General features: G+C 36.9%; 1 protein-coding gene across 3 annotated transcripts in view; it reads right to left on the bottom strand.

Moving 5' to 3' along the window:
• The window catches only part of Dbct (Dihydrolipoamide branched chain transacylase E2), a 561,035-nt gene that overhangs the window by 62,819 nt on the left and 472,278 nt on the right, over window positions 1-25,938 (bottom strand). For all 3 annotated transcript variants that reach the window (XM_090372955.1, XM_090372954.1, XM_090372953.1), the window contains exons 8-9: window positions 10,052-10,129; window positions 479-670 (exon numbers count right to left, since the gene is read on the bottom strand). In XM_090372955.1, the coding sequence (XP_090229081.1) occupies window positions 479-670; window positions 10,052-10,129 (270 nt within the window). The remainder of the gene's footprint in view (window positions 1-478; window positions 671-10,051; window positions 10,130-25,938) is intronic.

Here is a 25,938-nt window from a genome sequence, read left to right on the forward strand (position 1 = left end):
GTATGTGTACTCCCCAAGCTAGCAGTTTTCCAACTCACCTAACACCCCCTTAATAGCATCAGCAAATATTCTTGCAACCCTTCTATTTAAATTTATGCTATCCTGGAAACAGCCTTTATGCTGTTAACAAGCACACAGCATGCTGAAAATATTCTACTCCATGAACTTTGCACAAGTCTCTCCATGGCCAAATTGATTGACAAGGCTCTCTCATCACGTACTATCTTCTATAATGTCTGTACCCAAATGCAAATGCTTCCACACTCTCTTCTATATTGTCTGGACCCAAATGATCCCAATTTCAATCCTAACTCATGATTTTTTTTTCAACATTGCTCTGTGGTTGTTAATTAAAACCTCAGTACTAGATAGAGGTTTCATAGCCATTTTAATTTATGATCAACCAAATGTTAAAAAATAAAAAAAATTACATTATATTTTGCAGAAAACTAAATGCTTACTGATTAAAATTACTTACTGTACCAATATTAGAGAGTGTGAATGTACCACCAGAAAGATCATCCATTCTCAGTTGACTAGATGATCCCAACTTTTGTAATCTGTTAAGCTCTGATGCCACTTGCAATAGAGTGCAGTTCTGTACGTTTTTAATGTTTGGAACAATTAATCCTTCGGGTGTATCCATTGCTATGCCAATATTATGGGATGCCTATCAAAAAAAAAAGCAATGATTATGTAAAGTACACTTAATTCTTTATGAACTTTAATTCAACTTGTCTCATTTACTTTATGTAAATGCGTTTACTGATAAATAACTAATTGTATATTACAATTTAAAGAGCTGACTCTGAAAAGAATACACCATACAGTGTAATCTTTTCAGAAGTAATAATAGTTATAATTCACTTGCTGTCTTCAATAGCACTCTCTGGTTTAATTTAATTTTAATTTCTCTCTGGTCTAATTTGTAAGAGAAATATTGAGTAGCATCACAATGATGTGCACTTGATGTTTGTAGTTCATTTTCATTTGAGATTTTATTGTATTTTCTTGTGTGTTGGTTGAGAAGTGAGATACACATTGGCTGTTGTTTGTTTATGAGCTTTACAGTGTAAGGCCAAAAATTCCATAATGCACCTAACTATAGTAAAGTTAAATACAGGTAACCCTCATATAACACGGTAGTTAGATTCCCATAAAATGTTGTGTAGTGCGAAACCATATTATACGGGACTAAGAACCAATGCAAAAGGGGGGAGGGGTTATGTTCCAAAAGCTAAGAAAAAAGACCATTTTTTTAACTATTGGAAATTTAATTTTTATTAAAAATAGTAAAATTTCTGACCTGGAAGTATCACAAACTGTGATACTTATAGGTCACAAACTAAATTAAATGAAAGTTGATTTTCTTCCCTTTCATCACTGATAAGCACATTCAAATTAGAATGTTTTCCCTGTTGCAAAATATCTTCAAGTTCTGAACTTTCTTCTGCGGCAACTAGATTTTGTGTACTTCTGCTCTATAAAAAAATCAGTAATCTGAGTTTGTTTTGCTTTTGCTTGATAGATCTTTGTAAATTTCATGGTATGCAGCTAAGCATTTTTGAAGCTCCCCTTTGAACTTTGTGCTCCTTTCAGTCGAAGGATCTGCATTCAAAAATTAAGACTATAATTGCTCGGCTAAGTTTATTCCTTCCTTTATGTTTTTTTTTTAATGTAAAATTTAGAACTTCAGAATTTTCATCTGTGCTATCATCCTCTGAATTCATTTGGTTTACCTCCGATACCATTTCCACCAAATCTGCTTCGTCAGCCATTCTTGAACACCTTCAGTAGTCATACGTTGGCACTAATGATATTAAGAGTAGGAGACCAGAAGAATTACTTAAAAAGTACAGGTCACTGTTGAAAAAAAGCCATGAATCAGGATTGAATTTGAAAGTGTCTGCAATTCAGCCCAGACACGATAGCAAGGAGTATATGATGAGAGCCTTGTCGAACAATTCGGCCCTGGAAAGATTGTGCAAGGCTCAAGGGGTAGAATTTTTTTCAGCCTGGTCTGTACTTGTTAACAGGAGAGACTGCTTCTACAGGGATGGGATTCACTTAAATAGAAAGGGTGCAAGAATATTTGCTGATGCTATCGAGGGATATTTTAGAGACTGCTGGGAGTCATTGCGGTACAACTAAACACATGGGTTGTGTTAGGGTAGCTGTCATTATTGTTATTTGGTTTTTTTAGGAGCATTAGCAACTAAGGCCATATTGCTCCGGGATATGCGGTGGTTATTCCCTGACCTTTCCGCATCCTCCATATTTGGTGGTGATGGGCTTGAACCCCGGTCTAATCAAGAAGCATGTGCAAGGCACTGCTGCTCCTTCCCACCTGGCTACAGAGGCGCCGGTGTTAGGGTAGTTAAGAATAGGAACAGGTGCATGTATACTTGCGTGTACACCAACGCTAGAAGTTTGGTAAATAAATTTGATGAATTTGAGATATTGCTCAAAGCATCAAAGGCAGATATTGTTGGGATTTCAGAGACATGGTGTCACACAGATATAAGGAATGCGAGAACTGGAATTTGGGGAGTACAATGTTTACAGAAAGGATAGACAGGATAGGAAGGGAGGAGGGTTTATGCTATTAGTTAAGAAACACATAAAATCCAATGAAGTGAAGCCAGTCGACATCGCTGGACAGCGCAGTGTCAAGTCAGTTTGGTGTTACATAAGCACTGGGAGAGGAAAATTGAGAGTAGGAGTGTGCTATAGGCCTAATGATTCTGATGAGTATAATAAGAAACTGTACAGGGAAATAGAGAGGGCCAGTAAATCAAAGAGTCTTATAATGGGGTATTTTAATTTCTCAGATATTGACTGGAATTTGTGGGTTGGTCATTCACACACTAGCAAGGCTTTTATTGGATTCTACATCAGCATGTTCGGGAGGCATCTAGAGGGAGTAATACTCTCGATTTGATTATCAGTAGTGATTTTTTCATGCATTAAGAATCTGCAGATAAAGGAATCACTAGGTGTCAGTAATCACAATGTGCTGAAGTGGGATTTACACAAAGAGGTAACTACCATCAGGGGTAAAGGGAAGGGTTTTGCTTTTGTAAAGGCGACTATGATGGTCTGAGACAGTATTTAAATTCTATACAATGGGACCAACTGATGATTTTACCAACAGCAAATTCAGAATGGGAAGCATTCAAAGAACTTATCTTGGAAGCTACTGGGCTTTACATACCAACAAAGAAATATTGTTCAAGGTTTAGGCCTAAATGGATGTCAGATGAACTAATGAGACATGGCAGAGAAGAAAAATGCATGGGATACATATAAATTAACATGTGACACAGAAACCTATGATAGATATAAGTTGATTAGTAACAAAGTTATAAAGGAGGTTAGGCAGGCGAAGGCAGATTATGAGAAATCTTTGGCAAAGGATGCAAAGAAAAACAGCAAAGAGTTCTTTTCTTATGTAAACTCTAGAAGGAAGGGGATGAATTAGATTGGTCCACTTGATATTGAGGGTTCAAATGTTGACGATCCTGCTCAGGTAGCTAACAAACTAAATGAATATTTTGCATCGACATTCACACATGAGAAGTTATTCAGCAAGGGGAATGCCAGAGGTGTATTCAACTCTGGCAGTAAGCTAGATAATCGTGTAATAACTGAGAGTAAAGTGGAGGAGAAATTGTTGAAGATAAACAAAAGAAAGGCACCAGGGGTAGATGGGATCTATTCAGTTATATTAGAGGAGGCAGCAAAGGAAGTAAGCAAACCCTTAGCCATAATTATAAGAGCTTCCTTGGACACAGGGGAGGTACCCATAGACTGGCGATGTGCAAATGTGACCCCAGTTCACAAAGGAGGACAAAGGCTGACACAAGTAATTATAGACTTGTGAGTTTAACTTCTGTTCCAGGAAAATTAATTGAGGCACTGGTTAACGAAGCACTGCAGGATCATCTAGACAAGACTTCAATTATAGCTCGGACACAGCATGGTTTTGTTAAGGGAAAGTCTTGCCTGACCAATTTGATTGGATACTATGATGCAGTCACAAAAGAACTGGATGCAGGGAATAACTCTGATATTATATTCTTGGATCTTAGAAAGGCTTTTGATACTGTTGCACATGGAAGACTGCTGCACAAATTGGAGCAGTGTGGCATTGCTGCTATGGATAAAGGGGTGGTTGAGATGGAGAAGACAGAGAGTGGTAATCAATGACGCTATCATCACTGATCGGGCGCATAGGTTCTGGGACCGCAAGTGGCTCGAGAGTTTGCGGATTAATTCAACAGAGAACATTAATAGAGACAAAGGTTTGAGGATTCATCCCCTCTTTGAGGCTACGATCCTCAGAACAGATGAACGATTTCGTATGATGCGCTCCCGAGCAGCTTCCGGTCCCAGTACCTAGGAGAACACATGGCGATAAACACGTGATTTAGTCCGTAAACCTGCTGGTACTTAAGATGCACTGCAGTACAAGGAAGCTACCGCTGAGGAAGAAGGTTGTTGTCATTTGGTTTTTAGGAGCATTAGAAACTAAGGCCATATTGCTCGGGGATATGCGGTGGTCATTCCCTGACCTTTCCACATCCTCTGTATTTGGTGGTGAGGGGCTCGAACCCCGGTCTAATCAAGAAGCGTGTGCTACACACTGCTGCTCCGTCCCACCTGGCAGCCTTCAAAAGACGGTCGGTTTTATCGCTTTTAACACCCGATATTTTAATGTATTTTATTCCATGTATATAAATATTTTTTATCTTTTTTAGTAGTCAAGTTATTTTAAATATATAGTAGTAAACATAGTTTTCAAAATTCTAGTTTCTGTGTTTTATTTTATTATTGGTTGGTAAGAAACATTTAAAATCACAATATCGATGGTCACTGCTCGTCATGGACTAATGTTATTAGTGGAGCCCCTCAGGGTTCAGTGTTGGGTCCATTATTGTTTTCTGTATTTATAAATAATATTGATGATGGTATATCAAGCTTAATGTCCAAATTTGCAGACAATATGAAGGTTGGCAGGGTTGTTAAGGACACTACTGATGCTATGCTGCTGCAACAGGATCTGGAAAGGTTGAGCAGATGGGATGAGAGGTGGCAAATGAAGTTTAACATTGACAAATATAAAGTACTACATATGGGAAACAGCAACCCCAGAGCAACATATCAACTCGGTGGTACTACACTGACAGTGGTAGAGAATGAAAAGGACCTGGGGGTAATTGTGCAGACAGATATGAAGTTCTCTGAGCAGTGCAGACGGGCTGCAAGAGTAGCTCATGGTGTCTTGTCGATGATATACAGGAATTTTTCTAGTAGAGATAAGGAGGTGATTATTCCCTTGTATAAGGCAACGGTCAGACCACACCTTGAATACTGTATACAGGTCTGGAGGCCTCATTTCAAGAAGGATGTAGAACTGCTGGAACGAGTACAGAGAAGGGCAACAAGATTAGTGAATGGAACAAAGGGTTGCTCTTACGAAGAAAGGCTTAAGTTTTGCAAATTACAGTGTCTGGAGACTAGGCACCAGTGAAGTGATCTGATAGAGATGTATAAAGTCTTGAATGGTTTGAGCATGTTCAATGCTGAAGGGATCCTTCAGCTCGTACAGACTTAGCAAGTTCTATCACACCAAATGCATTTTCTGCCAGTTCAACCATGATTCCTAAACGAACTCACTCTGCCCATACATTTTTCCTATTGTCAAATCCATTGTAATGATTTTCTGATGTAAAAAATTTTAAAGGAACAGATAAAATGCTTTGATCTAATAGAATAATCACCTGAGAAGGCATAAATTCAAATTGAGGAAAGACAGATGTAGGATAGCTGTGCAGAAATTTGCCTTTAGCCAGCAGGTAGTTGGTTGGTGGAACAGACTTCCATCCCTTGGTGTGGAAGTTGATAGCCTAAATAAATTTAAGGCTCAGCTGGACAGGTATTTCGAACGAATGGAGGGGTGAAGTGGAAGTTTTTTTTTTTTCCTTTTTTGGCTGATGCTGCATAAGCTTGCTTTCTAATGCTAATGCTAATATATCACCAAAACCTTCACCTCGTACGGACTTAGCAAGTTCTATCACACCAAATCCATTTTCTGCCAGTTCAACCATGATTCTTGAATGAACTCTCTCTGCCCATACATTTTTCCCATTGTCAAATCCATTGTAATGATTTTCTGATGTAATAAGTTTTAAAGGAACAGATAAAATGCTTTGATCTAATAGCTGAATTAAAGAAGTTGTATTACGTGGTAGGAACATCACTTCATTTGGAAGACTTAAATCTTTTGGATGGCCTGGTGCATTACACAATAGTAATAAAACTTCGAAAGCTAGATGTTTTTCACTTCAAACAATTTTCTACAGCTGGCACAAATCAACTTAGAAACCATTCTTTAAATAAATTGGAAGTTACTCAAGCTTTTTTATTTGCTTTCCAATATACCAGTAACTCAATTTTATTTACACCTCTAATTGCATGAGGATTAGGGGATCTTATGAACTAGCATAGGTTTTATCATGTAATCTCCTGATGTGTAATCTATTGCATATAAGCAAAGTTACACGAACTTTTGATGCCTTAAAATCTGGTGCAGTTTTCTCTTTTTTTGAAATAACGTTGGCCATTTTTCTCCACCAAAGACCTATCTCATCGACATTGAAAACATTGAAAGCCTATTCTTTATTCTCATCCCATAAAACTTTCCAATTTTTAAATTACCCAAACCCGAACAACCGGTGAAATACCACCACTTTGCTTTTTGGAGGCTTGAAGTGGTGAAACCCATGTTTAGTCTCTAGAGCAAAGTTTCCGGCATCCCCCCCCCCCCATACTTCTGCAACCTATGCACGGTACTAAGTACTATAGGTTTTGATACCGTTCGTGTTTGGGGTTTTCATAAAAAAAAAAAAAAAAAAAAAAATTTTAGTCATCAATTCACCCAAATAACAATTTTCAGATCGTTTAAGGTGAGTATATTAAGCTTTATACCGTATATAAGTATCGTATATTAAGATTTATACCATATATTAAGCTTTATCTATTGAAACAACCTGGTACTTTAAGAATTCTATAATTTATCTAAGGTGTATAAAGCCTTGAATGGTTTGAGAAAGCTCAATGCTGATGGGATTGAAACAACCCGGTACTTTAAGAATTCTATAATTTATCTAAGGTGTATTGAATGGTTTGAGAAAGCTCAATGCTGATGGGATTCTTCCTCTTGCTCAGAATAATCACCTAAGAGGGCATAAATTCAAATTGAGGAAAGACAGGTGTAGGATAGATGTGCGGAAGCTTGCCTTTAGCCAGTGGGTAGTTGATTGGTGAAACAGACATCCATCTTTTGTTGTGGAAGTTGATAGCCTAAATAAATTTAAGGCTCAGCTGGACAGGTATTTGGAACGAAGGGAGGGGTGAAATGTGAGAGGGGTTTTTTTTTTCTGATTTAACTTAGTCCGGATATTCCAGATCTGTCTGAGTGAGGGTGATTATCATTCTTAATATTCTGCTGTATAGCTTAGACAGTGTACATAGTACATTATCATGTTTCTAGATACAATACTAACTTTCTCAATTCATAGTTGAATACAAGCTACTTATTTACTACTTTCCGTCAAAGCTACTTATTTACTACATTTTAAAATGCTGTATTTTACTACAATGTAAAATACTACAATGTATTTTAAACTACAAGTGACTAATTACAAAATACAGTGTTTGTGCAAAATCACTGATGACCATTTATAAATGCAGTGGACTTTACTGTGCATATACAATGCTTTGGCTTGCATAAGCATCATTAATTTCACATACTATCTTAATTTAAAGCTGCCTGTGTAAATTAAACCAGATTTTATTTTAAACAGGTTGAATTGTTTAAAATTTCACTTTTCTCCCAGTTTGTATTTTTATTTCAAAATTTTATTTTATAATTGTAATAAATAATTACTTATTTTTTCAACAAAAAATTCCTACAGAAGGTAAGCATTTGTTGTGAAAGAAAGTGTTTCAGTTTTTATATTTTAATACATTACATAGTATTTCATAGTTTAGATGTCAATGTGTGCAAATTCATTGGAATTTTAAAGAAAGCAATATGTGTATACAAGAACTACCTTATGTAGAAGGTTATAAAAACTAAAATCTACAGGCACGGATGATGATATGATATTGCTCTTTTTGATGCTATATATGTATTGTATGGCTTGCTTGTTATTATTGGATTTACACTACATGGACTTAGCCACTCCTTGTTGCCAATTTGTGCTGTACTGCTATTTAGTTTATTCAGTAAACAATGCCTCAATATAAGAATAAAAATTATTAAATGTAGAATACAGAATTTACTATAAAAATGACAATCTTCAAAAGTAAACCTGAAAACATAATTCCCTGATGATGATGACGAAGAAGAAAAAGAAATTATTATGCATTAAAAGGTGTGCAACACTGCATATTTGTGTAAAAATATATATGTAATAAATTGTAAATATATGTACAGGTAGTTCTCGACTTTACGAGTTAATTCGTTCCTAGATGCACTCGTAAAGTGGGAATTTATTTCCCATACACAATGTTAAAAATAGGGGTTACATTCTCAACAATAAAATTCGTTAGCTAATCACTTTATGTTTAAACAATGATTGATTTATCCAAAGAAATGAAAACATAGACTGAAAATCAAAAAATTATAATAACAGAGAAATTATTTATGACTTACAAATGTTAAAGAATGTTTATTCTTTATCATCATCATCATCGACTAAATGCGCACTCGTTGGTTTGTTGCTCAAGGAGTCGTCTTCTTCAGAAATGCTTCAAGAGGCATTTATTTCCAAGATAATCTTCTTTTCTTTTTAAATTTCAAAAGATGCATAAGCATTTTTTAGCGGAACGCACAAATTGCAACTAACACGATTTGCGTGGAGTAACAAGTTTACGAAGCTTAAAAAAAAAAAAAAAGAATAAAGAGAAGATTCTGAAAATTTATTTGTTTTTTATATGATTTAAGATTTCAGTAAATGGCAAACACATTTCACCATAATAACATGAAAACCCACACAATTCCAGTTATTGGTATTTTCACAAATGCAATAACATTGAGTTTACCACCCGTTTATAATTGCTTGCAGTAACAGAAAAGCCCAATAAACTGGAAAGTACAAATTGTTTTTATTGTTTTATGGTTGTGACCTCCAGAAATATACTTTAGAAAAATATCACAAATCCGTTTAAAATTGGTTCTTATAACATATGATAACAATGAAAGTGTTTTTTTTTTTATGAAAACCCCAAACACGTACAAACCCTGTATATCAAAACCTATAGTACTTGGTACCGTGCATGGGTTGAAGGAGAAGTATGGGGGGGATGCCGGAAACTTTGCTCTAGAGACAAAACATGGGTTTCACCACTTCAAGCCTCCAATAAGCAAAGTGGTGGTATTTCACCGGTTGATGAAAGTCATCTACCACCTACATTGTGCATTTAATGATTTTAATTGGTAACTAATACAATTTAAACTATAAAAACGACCTTTTAGGGAGTTACATAGCGAAAATTTGAACTTCAGAAGTTGCGGACAAATAACAATGTGTTATTGGGTTCACATGATATTTTTGCAATAGAATGGTAACAGATTAACATCATAAAGCAGGGTACACTGTATTGTATAGCTACGCACGTGGTTTGAAATGCACTACTTATGAACTAAATGTTCATAACTACGTTTAACACTCGTTCACTTAATACGTTCATAAAAACATTTAACATTCATTTTTTTAATGTTCATATTTTTGAAAAAAAAAACTCGTAAACCCGGGAACTCATAAAGCGAAAACTGCCTGTATATCTTTCTAAAGCATACAACACTAATTAATGTTAAGAATTTTATGCCTGTTACATAAGTTGACCTCAAAAGTTTAGATGATTTTTTAGTGTTTCAAAGGTTATATATGCCAGAATTACAGCACATATGGCTTGCTTGCTTGTTATTAATACAGTATGTATCAAAATATACATCCAATGGAAGGGAGAATAAGATTCTTACCTTATAGATAATATTATCACATTTTTCATCTAGTGAAGCATTTAATATTGGATACTGAAGTAAGCAAATTGATGCAGCCTAGAATTCAAAAAAGCAACAGGATAAGGTTAAATATGTGGATCATGTTTATTATGGAAATACATTATTAATTTTATCACAACAATAAAGAAGAATAGTCAAATTTACTTTTCTCCAATTTGTTTTCAAATGCTGCTATGTCCACAACCATTAGGAATCTGCATATTCCAATAAGTTGTTTATGCAAGCAGAATTTCATTATGTTAACTATCTACTGCATGTGTGAAAAAGTATATTTGTTGGCACAAGATAGACTTTTCCACCATTCAATTATACTTGTAATAAAGGCATGAATAATTTAAACTTCTGCACTTTGTAATGCTAACTTGATTTTGACATTATAATCTATTAAGAATGAATAATAGAAATAAATTTAAAAAGTTAATTTAAATTAATTCAAAAATATGAATAAAGTTATTAGTGTGATACAAGAGATAGCACATATTTATAAAAATATACATGTTGCACAAAAGAAACATTTGTGTTACCTTTATTGGTCCTTCACACTATTCAACCGCCTTATTCACCCAATCTTCAAAACGAAATCTTCAAAAACATGTGTTTTCCTTAATTTCTCTATTAAAGATTCAACGCATCTTCATTAATTGCTGAGAAATCAAGAAAATTGCAGGATCACATATGAAATGTTAATCAGCATAACAGTTAGCATTCTACTCTCAATGATGTATATTTCCATCCTATAGCCTGTAAAGCCTGATGCACTTTTTCTGACAAAATTTCAATTATCGGCTGTTTCAACCACTACCCACCTCAGTTCCCAGAATTTTTCATTCTGAGATTCCTTTCACTTTGGAAAGGTGATAATTGCTCATATGCCTGCTCTAGTATTTATTGCCAGACTTCCTAATTTGGAATCTCCTCATTTTGATCTCGTCCACCTTAAAATCTCTCTACCCCATTTTGTGAGATTCTTCTGCTGCCTAACTCCACTAATCATTTGAAATCGTTAGACTTCCTTTCTTTGAAGCTCAACTTTGTTTAATCTAACTTTAATGAAAGTAATGTAATTTCCTTGATCAGTTTCGTGTCCATAATTCTAGCTGGTTTTAGTTTTATAGTGCATGGACCCAGCTACTTGAGATGTGGAGGATTTTACAATTACGAATAATCTCACTGAGATTGTTCATTTACCTACCAAAAGACCAAACAATACTAAATACACACTCAACACCTCAGATATTTTTCTCACAAACCCTTTAAAATACATGATCAATATTAGTGATTCTCTAAGTACCTCAGATCACAACTTAGCATTAGCTGAGGCATATTATTATTATTATTATTATTAGTCATATGGTGCAAGGAAGCCTGAGGCCTATGCTGCATCAGCCAAAAAAAAAAAAAAAAAATTCCCGAGTTACCCTCAGAGAGAGAGGAATCACCAAGAAAGAGAAGAATGATGATATTACGCTAAGGACCCTGGGTGTGCCAAGCCCATATTAACCAGATATGATACAAGAAATGAAGGCAAGCTTATACAGCGTCAGCCAAAAAAAAAAAACCATCCCATTTCACCCATCTGGTCACTCCAAATATTTCTCTAGTTCAGCCTTAAATTTATTTAACCTATCAACATCCACAACAACAGATGGAAGTCTGTTCCAACAATCAACTACCAGTTGGCTAAGGTTAAACTTCCGCACATCTATTCTACAACTGTCTTTCCTCAATTTGAATCTATGCCCCCTCAGGTTCATAGTCTGAGAAAGTGGAAGTATCCCGTCGGCATTGAGTCTGCTCAAACCACTGAAGGCCTTATATATATGGTCCTTGAGGTTATCATAGACATTCTCTCAGATATGCCAGACAAGCTGTACTTGCTATCTGAGAGTCTAAAAAGCTGATGGAACTGATATTAGGCTGACATTCGTGTCAAGTGGACTCAATTTTGGCAAAGTCCGGACGGTCTGTGACAGCCAAATCCTCTGCTTCACATTCATGTTGTTGGGACTGTTAGTAATCCTGGGTATAACCTCTATGAACAAGTACATGGTGGGGTGACCACCCAGGTGTCAACCAATGTAAGCAGTGGTCGAGGTTTATCGCCCATACCATATGGAGGAATGCCGCCCCTCTGTGTTACCAGGCAATAGTAGGTGGTAGATGACTCTCATCAACCGGTGCAATACCACCACTTTCCTTATTGGAGGCTTGAAGTGGCGGAACAAATGTTTAGTCTCCAGAGCTAAGTTCCTGTCAACCCATCTCTTTCTCCATCTCTTTCATCATGCAGTATGACTGATGAATTTTGAAGTTATGATGAACATCAAGGCGAGATCAAATTTTCCTTACATTTCGAGAGTACAGCTCTAAAACGGTGTTCGCAAGCTGGCCGCAAGTTAGTACACTGGACAGACCCTATTGGTAACTCTTTACGAAGCTTCTGAATCAACTAGTGTATAATCTTGCTACTTCTACTCTGTCAGATAGTGACTGGAGGGAGGCCGAGTAGTGTGTATGTGGGGGGGGGCATTGTCGAGGCCACGTTATGTGAAGGATCTGGGTATATTCTTACCGTGTGTATGCTATATCCAAAAATTTCATTACTTCATACAGCATGTCCCTCCCCCACTTTTTCTTACTATTGAATACACAATGAATTGTCAAACTAATAAAGTAAGCTTATCTGCGAAAAGATCTAAACCTCCGAAACACTTCCTAGTTCATTTCACAAATATACGTGGTCTCAATTCTAATCTCAACAATGTCCATTTCCACTTGCAATCTGCCAAACCCCATGTACTTTTTCTGACAGAATCTTAGTTATTAGTTGATTCAACTACTGCTCATCTCAGTTGCCCAAATTATTCGCTGTATGATTCCTTTAACCTCAATGGTAGTACTTGTGCGTATTTCCATTCCGATATGCCCTGTCAGAGACTTGGTAATTTGGAATCTCCTGTTTTCGATCTTCTCTGGCTTAAAATTTCTCTACCTCATTGTGTCAAATTCATCTGTTGTCTCTATCGTTCTCCAAACTCCACTAATCACTTGGAGCTCTTCGACTTCCTCTCTTTTCAACTTAACTTTCTCCAGTCCAACTTTCCTAACAGTGAGGTAATTTTCCTTAGTGATTTTAATGTTTACAACTCCAGCTGGTTTCCATTTTCTAGTCATACCGACCCAGCTGGTCGAGATGCTGAGGCTTTTGCAATTACCAATGACCTTGCACAGAATGTTCATTTATCTACAGGAATACTGGACAATCCTAACCATACAGCCAACACGCTTGATCTTTTTCTCACAAACCCTCTAAGTACACGGTCGAAGTGAGTGGTCCTTTAGGCACCTCAGATCGCAACTTGGTGATTGTCTCTTCTCCAATGGAGCCTTTATCTCATGGCTATTCCCAACCTCATGTTGCTTGGGATTACAAGAATGCAAAATGGGATGACCTGCGACATTTCTTTTCTTCTTTTCCTTGGTTGAATTACTGTTTCAAAACTTCTGATGTCAACGTTTGCTCAGATCGTGTGAGTGAAATTATTCTTGTAGGAATGCAATCCTTTATTCCACACTCTACTTTCAAATCTTGTCTGTTATCTAAACCTTTGTTTTCCAATAAATGTGCTAAGGCTGTTCAAGAGGCGCCTCCGTAGCCAGGTGGGAAAGAGCGGCAATGCATCGCACACGCTTCTTGATTAGACTGGGGTTCGAGCCCATCACCACCAAATATGGAGGATGCGGAAAGGTCAGGGAATGACCACGGCATATCCCGGAGCAATATGGCCTTAGTTGCTAATGCTCCAAATAACAAACAAACAAACAGCTGTTCAAGAGAAAAAGTTGAATATAAAAAATTGGCTTGTATCCAATCCTTCAGTTTAATTTATTGCCTACACCAAAGCTTGTATCAATTGTAAAGAAGTTAGCATTAGCAGAGGCATATTAGTATTAGTAACGGCCGCATGGTGCAAGAAAGCCTATGGCTTATGCTGCACCAGCCAAAAAAAAAAAATCCGAACAAAACAATGATTAAAAACAAAAAAAAATAATAATAAAAAATAAATAAATAAATAACTAAATAATAATCATTAATAAAAAAAAAAAAAAAAAAAAAAGGAAATAAAACCTATCATCCTATGCGATTCCCTTACCCGAAAGTACTATCCAGATGACCTTTGAATTTCCCCAAACTGTCGGCCTCTACCACCCATGAAGGCAACTTATTTCAGTGATTTATAACTCGCTGGCTAAAATAAAACTTCCTGCAGTCCAATCTAAACATTTCCCCCTGTAACTTGAATTTATGTCCCCTAGTTCTAGCATCATTTATAATCTTGAAAATTTTGTCCTCATTCATTTTACTGATGCCTCTCAGAGCCTTAAACACCTCAGTCAAATCTCCTCTAAGGTGTCTAGTTTCCAAACTCTGCAACCCACATATTCGAAGTCTTTCTTCATAAGGACGCCCTTTTGCCGATCTCACCAAGCAAGTTACCCTTCTTTGCACCCTTTCAAGAAGCTCGATGTCTTTCTTTCTTTAGGTGCGGTCTCCATACTTGAACACAGTATTCCAAGTGTGGTCTAACATAAGCCTTATATAATGGGATTATCATTATCACATCCCTATCTCTACTTGCAAAAGTTCGATAGATCATCGATAGGACACCATGGGCCTTCCTTGCAACCTGTTTACAATGCTCAGAGAATTTCATGTCTGACCGTATAGTAACACCCAAGTCCCTTTCCTCCACTACTGGGTTTAGTTGAACTCCACCAAGTGAATAAGTTTTTTTGGGATTACTGTTTCCCAGGTGTAATACCTTACACTTTGTTGGATTAAAGCACAGCTGCCATTTTTCTGACCATTCCTGAAGTCTATCTAGGTCTCTCTGAAGAAGCTCAGCTTGACAGTGATCATTAACTACTCTACCAATTTTAACATCATCTGCAAACATAACAACATAATAACAATTTTAACATCATCTGCAAACATAACAACATCATATGATGTAAGAAAGCAAGCTTATGCTATGCAGGATCAGCCAAAAAAAAAAAAAATTCCACTTCACCCCTCCGTTCGTTCAAAATACCTGTCCAGCTGAGCCTTACAAATTTATTTAGGCTATCAACTTCCACAACAAGGGATGGAAGTCTGTTCCACCAACCAACAACCCGCTGGCTAAAGGCAATTTCTGCACATCTATCCTACATCTGTCTTTCCTCAATTTGAATTTATGCCCTCTCAGGTGATTATTCTGAGCAAGAGGAAGTATCCCATCAGCATTGAGCATGCTCAAACCATTCAAGGCTTTATACACCTCTATCAGATCACCTCGCAGGTGCCTAGTCTCCAGACACTGTAATTTGCAAAACTTAAGCCTTTCTTCGTAAGAGCAACCCTTTGTTCCATTCACTAACCTTGTTGCCCTTCTCTGTATTCGTTCCAGCAGTTCTACATCCTTCTTGAAATGAGGCCTCCAGACCTGTATACAGTATTCAAGGTGTGGTCTGGCCATTGCCTTATACAAGGGAATAATCACCTCCTTATCCCTACTAGAAAAATTACTGTATATCATTGACAAGACATCATGAGCTACTCTTGCAGCCCGTCTGCACTGCTCAGAGAACTTCATATCTGCCTGCACAATTACTCCCAGGTCCTTTTCATTCTCTACCACTGTCAGTGTAGTACCACAGAGCTGATACGTTGCTCTGGGGTTGATGTTTCCCATATATAATACTTTACATTTGTCAATGTTAAACTTCATTTGCCACCTCTCAGCCCATCTGCTCAACCTTTCCAGATCCTGCTGCAGTAGCATAGCTTCAGTAGTGTCCATAACAACACTGCCAACTTTGTATCGTCTGAAAACTTGAACATTAAGCTTGATATACCATCATCAATATCAATTATAAATACAGAAAACAATAATGGACCCAACACTGAACCCTGAGGGACTCCACTAATAACATTTATCCCCAATGAGCAGTGTCCATTGATTACCACTCTCTGTCTTCTCCTCCTCAACAACCCCTTTATCCATAGCAGCAATTTGCCTCCAATGCCACACTGCTGCAATTTCTGCAGCAGTGTTCCATGTGCAAAAGAATCAAAAGCCTTTCTAAGATCCAAATATACAGGGTGTTTCAGTTAAACGTTTCAGAACTTCTAAGAGGGGTAGGGTACATCCTGACAACTCGAAATCATATAGCAATGTGGGGTCGGAAATGCTTTCCTGAAGCGGTGTCGTACACAGAAGCACCATAAAGAAAAGAGACCGTAAGTGAGAAATCGTTTTAATAATACATGAAAAGAAGCAAAAGGTACATGGATTAAAGTAAGTGTTCGAAGTTTCTTCCACGGGCTACAATGCACGCCTCACATCTCCGACGCATGGACATCCGAACATTCTGGAATACTCCAGGCGAATTTCGAATTTCTTCGGCAGCTACTGCGATTCTTGCAACCAGCTCCTCAGCATTGTCAACAGGGGTGTCATAAACTAGCGATTTCATATGACCCCAGAAATAAAAATCAAGACATGATAGGTCGGGTGACCGAGCAGGCCAACGCACAGGACCACCACGTCCGATCCACTGTTGACCAAATGTGACATCCAGGTAGTTACGAACATCTCCGCTATAATGGGCAGGGGCTCCATCGTGTTGGAACCACATTGTCTGTTGCGTCGATGCAGAAATCTGTTCATCTCTCAAAAGTTGTGGCAATACTTGCTGCAGAAAGATCAAGTAGATAGGTCCGGTTAGACGACATGGTAACAGATAAGGTCCGATGAGGTGATTTCCCATAATACCGGCCCATTCATTGACCGAAAATCGAATCTGTGCTGCACGACGACTTCTGTGTACAATACCGCTTCAGGAAAGCATTTCGGACCCCACATTGCTATATGATTTCGAGTTGTCAGGATGTACCTTACCCCTCTTAGAAGTTCTGAAACGTTTAACTGAAACACCCTGTATAATATCAAAGTTATTCCCTGCATCCAGTTCTTTTGTGACTGCATCATAGTATCCAATCAAATTGGTCAGGCAAGACTTCCCCTTAATAAGACTTCCCATGCTGTGTCCTAGCTATAACTGAAGTCTTGTCTAGATGATCTTGCAGTGCTTCTTTAACCAGTGCCTCCATTAATTTTCCTGGAACAGAAGTTAAACTCACAGGTCTATAATTACTTGTGTCAGCCTTTGATCCTCCTTTGTGAATTGGGGTCACATTTGCACATCTCCAATCTATGGGTACCTCCCCTGAGTCCAAGGAAGCTCTCATAATTATGGCTAAGGGTTTGCTAACTTCCTTTGCTGCCTCTTTTAATATTGGTCAGGCAAGACTTCCCCTTAATAGAACCATGCTGTGTCTTAGCATGGTTCTATTATGTGAATGTCAATGCAAAATATTCATTTAGTTTGTTAGCTACCTGAGCAGGATCATCAACAGTTGAACCAACGATATCAAGTGGACCAATCTGATTCATCCCCTTCCTTCTAGAGTTTACATAAGAAAAGAACTCTTTGCAGCACTTGCCAAAGATTTCTCGTAATCTGGCTTCGCCTGCCTGACCTTCTTTGTAGCTTGGTTACAGATCAACTTATATCTATCATAGGCTTCTGTGTCACATGTTAATTTATATTTATCCAATGCATTTTTCTTCTCTGCAATATGTCTCATTAGTTCATCTGTCATCCATTTAGGCCTAAACATTGAACAATATTACTTAGTTGGTATGTAAAGCCTAGTAGCTTCCAAGATAAGTTCTTTGAATGCTTCCCATTTTGAATTTGTTGTTGGTAACACGATCAGTTGGTCCCACTGTATAGAATTTAAATACTGTCTCAGACCATCATAGTCACCTTTACGAAAGCAATAATCCTTCCCTTTACCCCTGATGGTAGTTACCTCTTTGAGTAAATCCCACTTCAGCACACTGTGATCACTGCCACCCAGTGGTTCCTTTATCTGCAGATTCTTAATGCATGAAGAATCACTACTGATAATTAAATCAAGAGTATTACTCCCTCTGGTTGCCTCCCGAACATGCTGATGTAGAAAACAATCATCCAATAAATCCACAAAAGCCTTGCTAGTGTGTGAGCGACCAATCCACAAATTCCAGTCAATATCTGGGAAATTAAAATCCCCCATTATAAGACTCTCTGATTTACTGGCCCACTCCATTTCCCTGTACAGTTTCTTATTATACTAATCAGAATCATTAGGCCTATAGCACACTCCTACTTTCAATTTTGATCTCCCAATGCTTTTGTCACACCGAACTGACTCGACACTGCACTGTCCTGTGATGTCTGCTGGCTTCACTTCCTTGGATTTTATGTGTTTCTTAACTAATAGCATAACCCCTCCTACTTTCCTAGCCTGTCTATCCTTTCTATAGACATTGTTCTCCCCAAATTCCAGTTCTGCATTCCTTATATCTGTGTGACACCACGTCTCTGATATCCAAACAATATTCGCCTTTGATGCTTTGAGCAATACCTCAAATTCATCAAATTTATTTACCAAACTCCTAGCATTGGTGTACACGCAAGTATACATGCACCTGTTCCTATTCTTGGCTACCCTAACACAACTCATGTGTTTCCTTGTACCGCAATGACTCCCAGCAGTCTCTGAAATATCCTACATCTTTTTTTCCAGGCTTCTGCTCATTCCAATAGAAGCAGTGCAAGAATCACTTTCACCTCTGCCAGTGTCTACTGTTAATCTATTAGTCCTTGTATCCCCCCCCAAGCTAGCAGTTTTCCGACCCACCTAACACTGCCTCGATAGCATCAGCAAATATTCTTGCACCCTTTCTATTTAAGTGTATCTCATCCCTGTAGAAGCAGTCTCTCCTGTTAAGAAGTTATTAATCAGTCCAAAATAGATTTTTAACAAGCTAAGAATAGAAAACTTGCATTTTGCCCTAATGGTAGCTGAGCATTCTGGTCTCTCGCCAAAGCTATTGGCTGCAACTTTTGCCCACCTCTGTCTGAACCATATGATTCTGTTGTCACTTCAGCCAAGGATGAAGCTGACCTGCTAGCATCCCATTTTTCTTCTAACTCGTGTATTAGTGATCTTTGTAAAACACCTCCCACCATTCCAACACACTCTATTCGATGCTTCCTGTGGTTTTCCTTCAAAAGGATGTTAGGAGGATTTTGACGAATCTTTATGCTAAGAAAGCTCCAGGTCCTGATGGTATTTCTCCACTTGTTTTCAAAACCTGTGCTCCTGAACTTACTCCTGTTCCTTGCTGCCCTTTTTCACTTTCTTATTCCAAAGGTGTTTTTCCTTCTGCTTGGAAATTTTGCTCATATGCTGGCAGTTCCTAAAAAGGGTGACAAATCCCTCCCATCCAATTATCGTCCTATTGCAATAATAACTTCTACTCTTTCTAAAGTAATGGAGGAATCGAATAACTGCCAACTCTTAACTACCTAGAAACCTTACCTCTGATCAACGATCGCCAGTATGGATTCTATCAGTGTCTATCCACTGTTGATATTCTGGGCTTATGTTACCCATTTATGCACTAATTCAATGGAAAAGTTTGGTGAAACACAAGCAGTTGCTCTTGAAATCTCAAAGGCTTTCAATCGTGTTTGGCTTAAAGGTCTTCTAAACAAGCTTCCATCAAACAGGCTTGCTAACTGTTTTTTGTAATTGGTTATGCAGTTTTCTCTCTGATCGCTCACTGAGGGTGATGGTAGATGGCTCTCTGTCTTCTAACTTCTACACTAATACTGATGTCCCTTAAGTTTCAGTTTTTTCCCCCACTCTTTTACTCTTGTATATTAATGATCTTCTTCTATTGACTGGAAATCCTATCCATAGTTTTGCTGATGATAGCAAATTGCATTCCATTTTTCATTTTGAGAAACCTTGCCCTGCTCTATCTGCTACCAATTTCTTAAATGCCGGTCTCCAGGTAATTATACATTGGGGCAAAGACAACTTAGTTGATTTCAATCCTACAAATCAGTCTTGTCTTATATCTCGTAAAAAGGATTCTTCTGCTCCTATGCTTATCTTTGGTGACACTCCGATTTCTAGACAAGTTCATATATATCTTTTGGGGATTACCTTGCTTCTAATCTCTCCTGGCACAAGCATATTACAAATATTGCTTCCTCTGCATCTAAAAAACTCGGTTTTCTCTTTCACTCTTGGTGTTACTTTTCTTCCAAACAGCTGTTCACTCTGTACAAATCGAAAATCCACCCTATCATGGAATATTGTTCCCACAACTGGGGCGTCACCTCCAAAATTTCTCTTTGGCTTCTAGGTTCCATTCAGAAGAGGGCAGTTAGGTTAATTAATCACTCCTCTCTAACAGAGTCTCTCCACTCGCTGTCTCCTAGATGTACTGTTTCTGCTGCATGTGTTTTCTACAGATACTTCCATGGGTACTGTTCTTCCGAACTGGCTTCTATAATTTCCAATCTCTCTTTCAAAACAGTTCGAACACGTGCCGCCACCAGCCAACATCCATTTACTGTCCAACTTTAAACTCACAGATCCAACTTTTCATCTTCCTTATTTATTCATTCAACTACTGTTTTCTGGAAAAACCTTCCTTTGTACATATTTCCTGAAAGTTACAGTCTACTGTCAAAAATATCTTCTTTCGTCTTCTCAACCTCCAACCCAAGCACAATATCAAGTACTATAGGTTCTAATACCTCTTGTGTTTGGGGTTTTCAGAAAAAAAATAATAATAATAATAAATAAGAAAATACACCTCAATCATATCACCTCGCAGGTGCATAATCTCCAGAAGCTGCAACTTGTAGGTATTAAGCCTTTCTTAATAAGCACACCCCCTCTGTTCCTCTCACCAATCTAGTTGCCCTTCTCTGTACTCATTCTAGCAACTCTATATCATTCCTAAAATGATGCTTCCAGACCTGTATACAGTACTGATAAGGTGTGGCCTGACCATTGTCTTATACAAAAGGATAATAACCTACTTGTCTCTGCTAACAAAATTCCTATTTATCATTGACAAAACTCCATGACCTGCTCTGGCAGCCCATCTGCACTACTCAAGAACTTCATATCTGACTGCACAATTACCTCCAGTTCTTTTTCATTCTACACCTTCCTGAGTGTCGTACCACAGAGTGTGTACGTTTTTCTTGGGTTACTGTTACCCCATATGCAGTACTCTGCATTTTTCAATGCTAAACTTCAGTTGCCACTTCTCAGCCCACCTGCCTAACTTCTAGATTCTGTTGCAGTAGCATACTGTCTTTAGTGTCATTAACCATCCTGCCAACCTTTGTATCATCTGCAAACTTAGACATTAAGCCTGATATACCTTCACTGATATCATAAATAAATATGCAAAACAACAATGGGCCCAGCACCAAACCCTGGGGTTCAGTGCTGGGCCCATTGATACTCCACTGATAGCATTAGTTCATGTAGAGCAGTATCCATTTATTACCACTCTCTCTTCCATCTCGCACTCAACCATCCCTTTATCCATTGCAGTAACTTGCCCTTAAATGCCATACCACTGCAATTTGTACAGCAGTCTTTCATGAGCAACATTATCAAAAGCTTTTCTGAAATCCAAGTATATGATATCAAAATTATTTTTTGCATCCAGTTCCTTTGTGACTACATCGTAGTATCTAATCAAATTGTTCAGACAAGACTTCTCCTTAACAAACCTATGTTGTCTGAACTACTGCTGCTGTCTTGTCTAGGTGATCCTGAATCACCTCTTTAACCAGTTACACCATTATTTTCCCCAGAACAGAAGTTAAATTAACAGGTTTATAATTATTTGTGTCACCCTTTGATCTCCCCGCTTTCTGAATTTGGGATACATTTGAACTTCTCCAGTCCATGGGGACCTCACCTGACTCTAAGGATGCTCTCATAATTATGGCTAAAGATTTGCTTACTTCCCTTGCTGCTTTCTTCATTATAACTGGATAGATTCCATCTGCCCCAGGTGTCCTTTTTATGTTTAACTTCAACAATTTCTCCTCCACTTTGCTCTCAGTTATCACAAAAACATGGTGATGGACTGTTCTTGTAGCCATTTTTGGCCTATTTTTTGCCCCATAATAATGTGAAATTGGATGATCTGCAAGACATATTTCTTTTCCTTGGCAGGATTACTATTTTAAATCTTCTGATCCCAAATTTTGTTCAGATTATGTCAGTATTATTATTCTTTCTAGGTATGAAGCCCATTATTTTACACACCGCCTTAAAACCTTGTTCTATATCTAAACCTTGTTTTTCCAATTAATGTAGTCAGTGCTGTTCAAGATAGCTGTTGGCTTGCATCCAAATCTACAGCTTCATTTTATGTCTACACTAAAGCTTGCAACAACTGTAAAACAGTTATTAATCAATTCAAACTTAATTTGAACAGGCTATGAGTAAAAGACTTACTTCTTGTCAAAATAACAGTCCAACATTGTAGTCTAGTACCAAAGCTCTTAGCTGCAACTTCTATCCATCTATACCACCACATCTGTTAAAATCATGGTGCTACTGAATCCTCAGCTAAACACAAAAGCTGACTTACTGGGATATGGCTTTTCTTCTACCTCTTGTATGGCTGATCCTGGTAAACATTCTCCTACTGTACTCAGTATGCTCAGTGTCTCCTACGGTCTACCAACAGAAGGAATGTTAGAAGCATTCAGAGCAATCGTGATGCCATGAAAGATGCAGGTCTTGATAACATTTCTTCACTTGTTTTTAAAACCTGTGCTTCCATGCCTGCTTGTGTCTATATTGCCTTTTACAAATTCTCATTTAACTTACAAGATCAGAACTAAGTGCATTAGGGCAATTCTTTCCAAAGGAACCAAGAAATCCAACAGCCAACTCTTAAACTATCTTGAAATTTTTCATCTAACTGATGACAAGCAATATGGATTATGTCAGTGTTGATCCACTGGTAACATAAGGCTTATATTGTTGTTGTTTGGTTTTTCAGAGCATTAACAACTAAGGGCATATTGCTCTGGGATATGCAGTGGTCATTCCCTGACCTTTTCACATCCTCCGTATTTGGCGGTGACGGGCTCGCACCCCGGTCTAATCAAGAAGCGTGTGCTATGCACTGCTGCTCCTTCCCACCTGGCTACAGAAGCACCAAGGCTTATATTAACCATCTATGAACACATTCAATGGTAAGTTTGGTGAAACTCAGACAGCTGCTCTTTAGGTCTTGTAGGTCTTTCCTACAAGCTTTCATTCTATGTAACTACTTTGTATCTTACTGGGTAGAAACTAGGTAATTTTCTCCCTGGCTGCTCTCAGAGAGTGATGGTACATGTCTCTAACTTCTCCTCTAATGTCATTTTTATTGAAACCAAAATATAAAAAATATACATAAAAAACAATAGAAAAAAACTTGCACTTAAAAAATTATTATTAAAATTGCACCCTTCTAGCTTTGTTATTCATTAATTCATCTGTGATGTTGGATATCTCTACACTTTCACACAATTCATGTTTGACTGATAGGAGTCTCAAATAACTTAGCCTCTCTTGCCTCATAGAAGATCTTAAATAATTTCTTGTTATTTTTAATTTTGAGAAACCTCTTTCACTGGATGCTACAGTAATCGGTAATGTCAAAAAATTCTCAAAGCTATAAACAGATTTGGAAATAATTTTAAATGATAAAATGATTTAAATGGAAATCAAAATTTTAAATTATAAAATGATTTAAATGGAAATGGTAATTATTTTGTACAATATATTCCAAGTTTTTTTTTAATGAGTCTACTGTGTCCTTTGTAGTATTCTATGTGACATTAACTCATTAAACAACCCAATACCACAATAAATATCTTTAGAAATCATATTTTCTTTAACAACTTGCAGGGCAAAATCAAAGCAAGCCCTTTTTTGGAAACCATTGGCAAGCAAAAGCCCTTTTTTATTTTATCTTCAGACATATCATAAAATTTGCATAGAAATTAAAATAAAACATTACATTTGAAACTGTTCTTGGATAGCAGTTAAAGCTGTATCTACAACTGTTAGAAAAAATTCAACTAAAAACATCTTCTTTTGGATTTTTAAGACGTCAACATATTCTAAAATAAAATGACGAAGTCTGATTCTACTCTGTGTGGCTGGAAATTCTTCCTCTATTGAAAAGCTTTTGCATCACTATCATATTCATTGAAAGCTTCACTGGATGTAGTGCCATTAAAAAATTTAACGAATTCATCCAAAACTTTCATTTATATTGGAAAATACATTCATTTATATTAAACTGTGGGAATTGTATCATTTACCTTACAATATCTATTTTTGATAAAATGTCATTCCATAGAATATAAAAACTGAAAAGATACAACTTGATTTAACAATGAATTGATATCACGTTTTTATGTTTTGTTTTTGTCTCACATAACAAGGCAATTCTCTAGAATTGCCTTCTGTTATGTCATTCAAACTTTTAATATCCTAATTTAATTCCAATCTGAGAGGTCACACTGCTTTTATTCTACTCACCCATTGAGTATCACTTAAAATTTTTAATGTTAATCTGGTGACATTACATTTCAATATATCCCATCTGTAAGGGGATACAAAAGCAAATGTGTATAATTTCTTGAACGATGTTGAAAAAATTAAAGGGTTCAAATGTTATCTTGGCGGCATCATTTACAACTGAATTCAGTGAATGAGGTGCAATGTATAAATAAAGTGCTCTGATTTCTTTTTAATTCTATTTTTTAGGTCAATATGTTGTCATAACCTTGTCCACCCATATCTTGGATGTCTAAATCATGTTTTAAAAGTTCATTTAAAGGTAATTAAAAGTAATTATGTAAACTTTCCGCAGTAGTGTCTAATATTGGATAAAACTGTAGAAAAATTCCTGAACTGCAACATTACAAGTGCTAATATTGACAATTGTAATAATAAATGCTATCTGTTCAGTGTGGCTGATGTCTGGCATACAGTTGAGAATTACAGAAAAATATTTAGAGTGTTTTTCAAAATTCTCAATTTTTGATTTAATACCATTTGCTAATACAGGTATAATATCATTTTGAAACATATGGCCTATGTAATGAGGATATGCTTTTAAGATGTTCAGATTTTTTTATGCTATTAACATGATCTGAAATAACTGGATTAAATTTTGCCAATTTTTCTACAGCCTTCCAAAAATTCCCATTATTTGCTTGATATAATTTATCATTTTCACCCCTAAAGACTAACCATTGGCCTGCTAAAAACTGTACAATTGATATCATTCTTTCATTAATGGCTTGCCATTGCCTTTTTTCCAGTGTGAAATTAACGTTGTTATTGTTTATCAATTGTACAATTTTTGTCCAATGGTGTTTTTAATTCAAACCATTTTTTACAGTTTTGTATATGTGAGGCCTAAAGTGCCAATTGGAAAATCCCAAATGAGCTATTAGTTTGTTTTGTTTTAGACCAACCAACCAAACAGTTCAAGTCAAAAGCAAAAGATACTATTAGATTTTGTGGATTAAACAATTTTTTTTTTTTTGTTTATTTTCAGTTTGGTAAAAACCTCTCATATATTGCAACACAGAAAATGATCTTCAATTGTTTTATTCAAAGATCTGTTTAAATTCAGTTTTAAAACTTGAATTTCAGATCTTGATTTGTTCAACCAACCCTTCAATCGCATAATAGCCTGCAGAATGCTATCCAGCACATGGTCATACTGACCAGTGTTTTTGAAATCACACCTCACCTTAATCAGGTCAAACAGTCAGGAAGTCTTGTTTATGTTGTTTCACTGCACTGAAAGTTAAACTAATGCTAAATTTAACTGATAGACAAA

The sequence above is a fragment of the Mastigoproctus giganteus genome, chromosome 4 (assembly GCF_048544385.1).
Source record: "Mastigoproctus giganteus isolate SK-2022 chromosome 4, ASM4854438v1, whole genome shotgun sequence".
Classification (NCBI taxonomy): Eukaryota; Metazoa; Arthropoda; class Arachnida; order Uropygi; family Thelyphonidae; genus Mastigoproctus; species Mastigoproctus giganteus.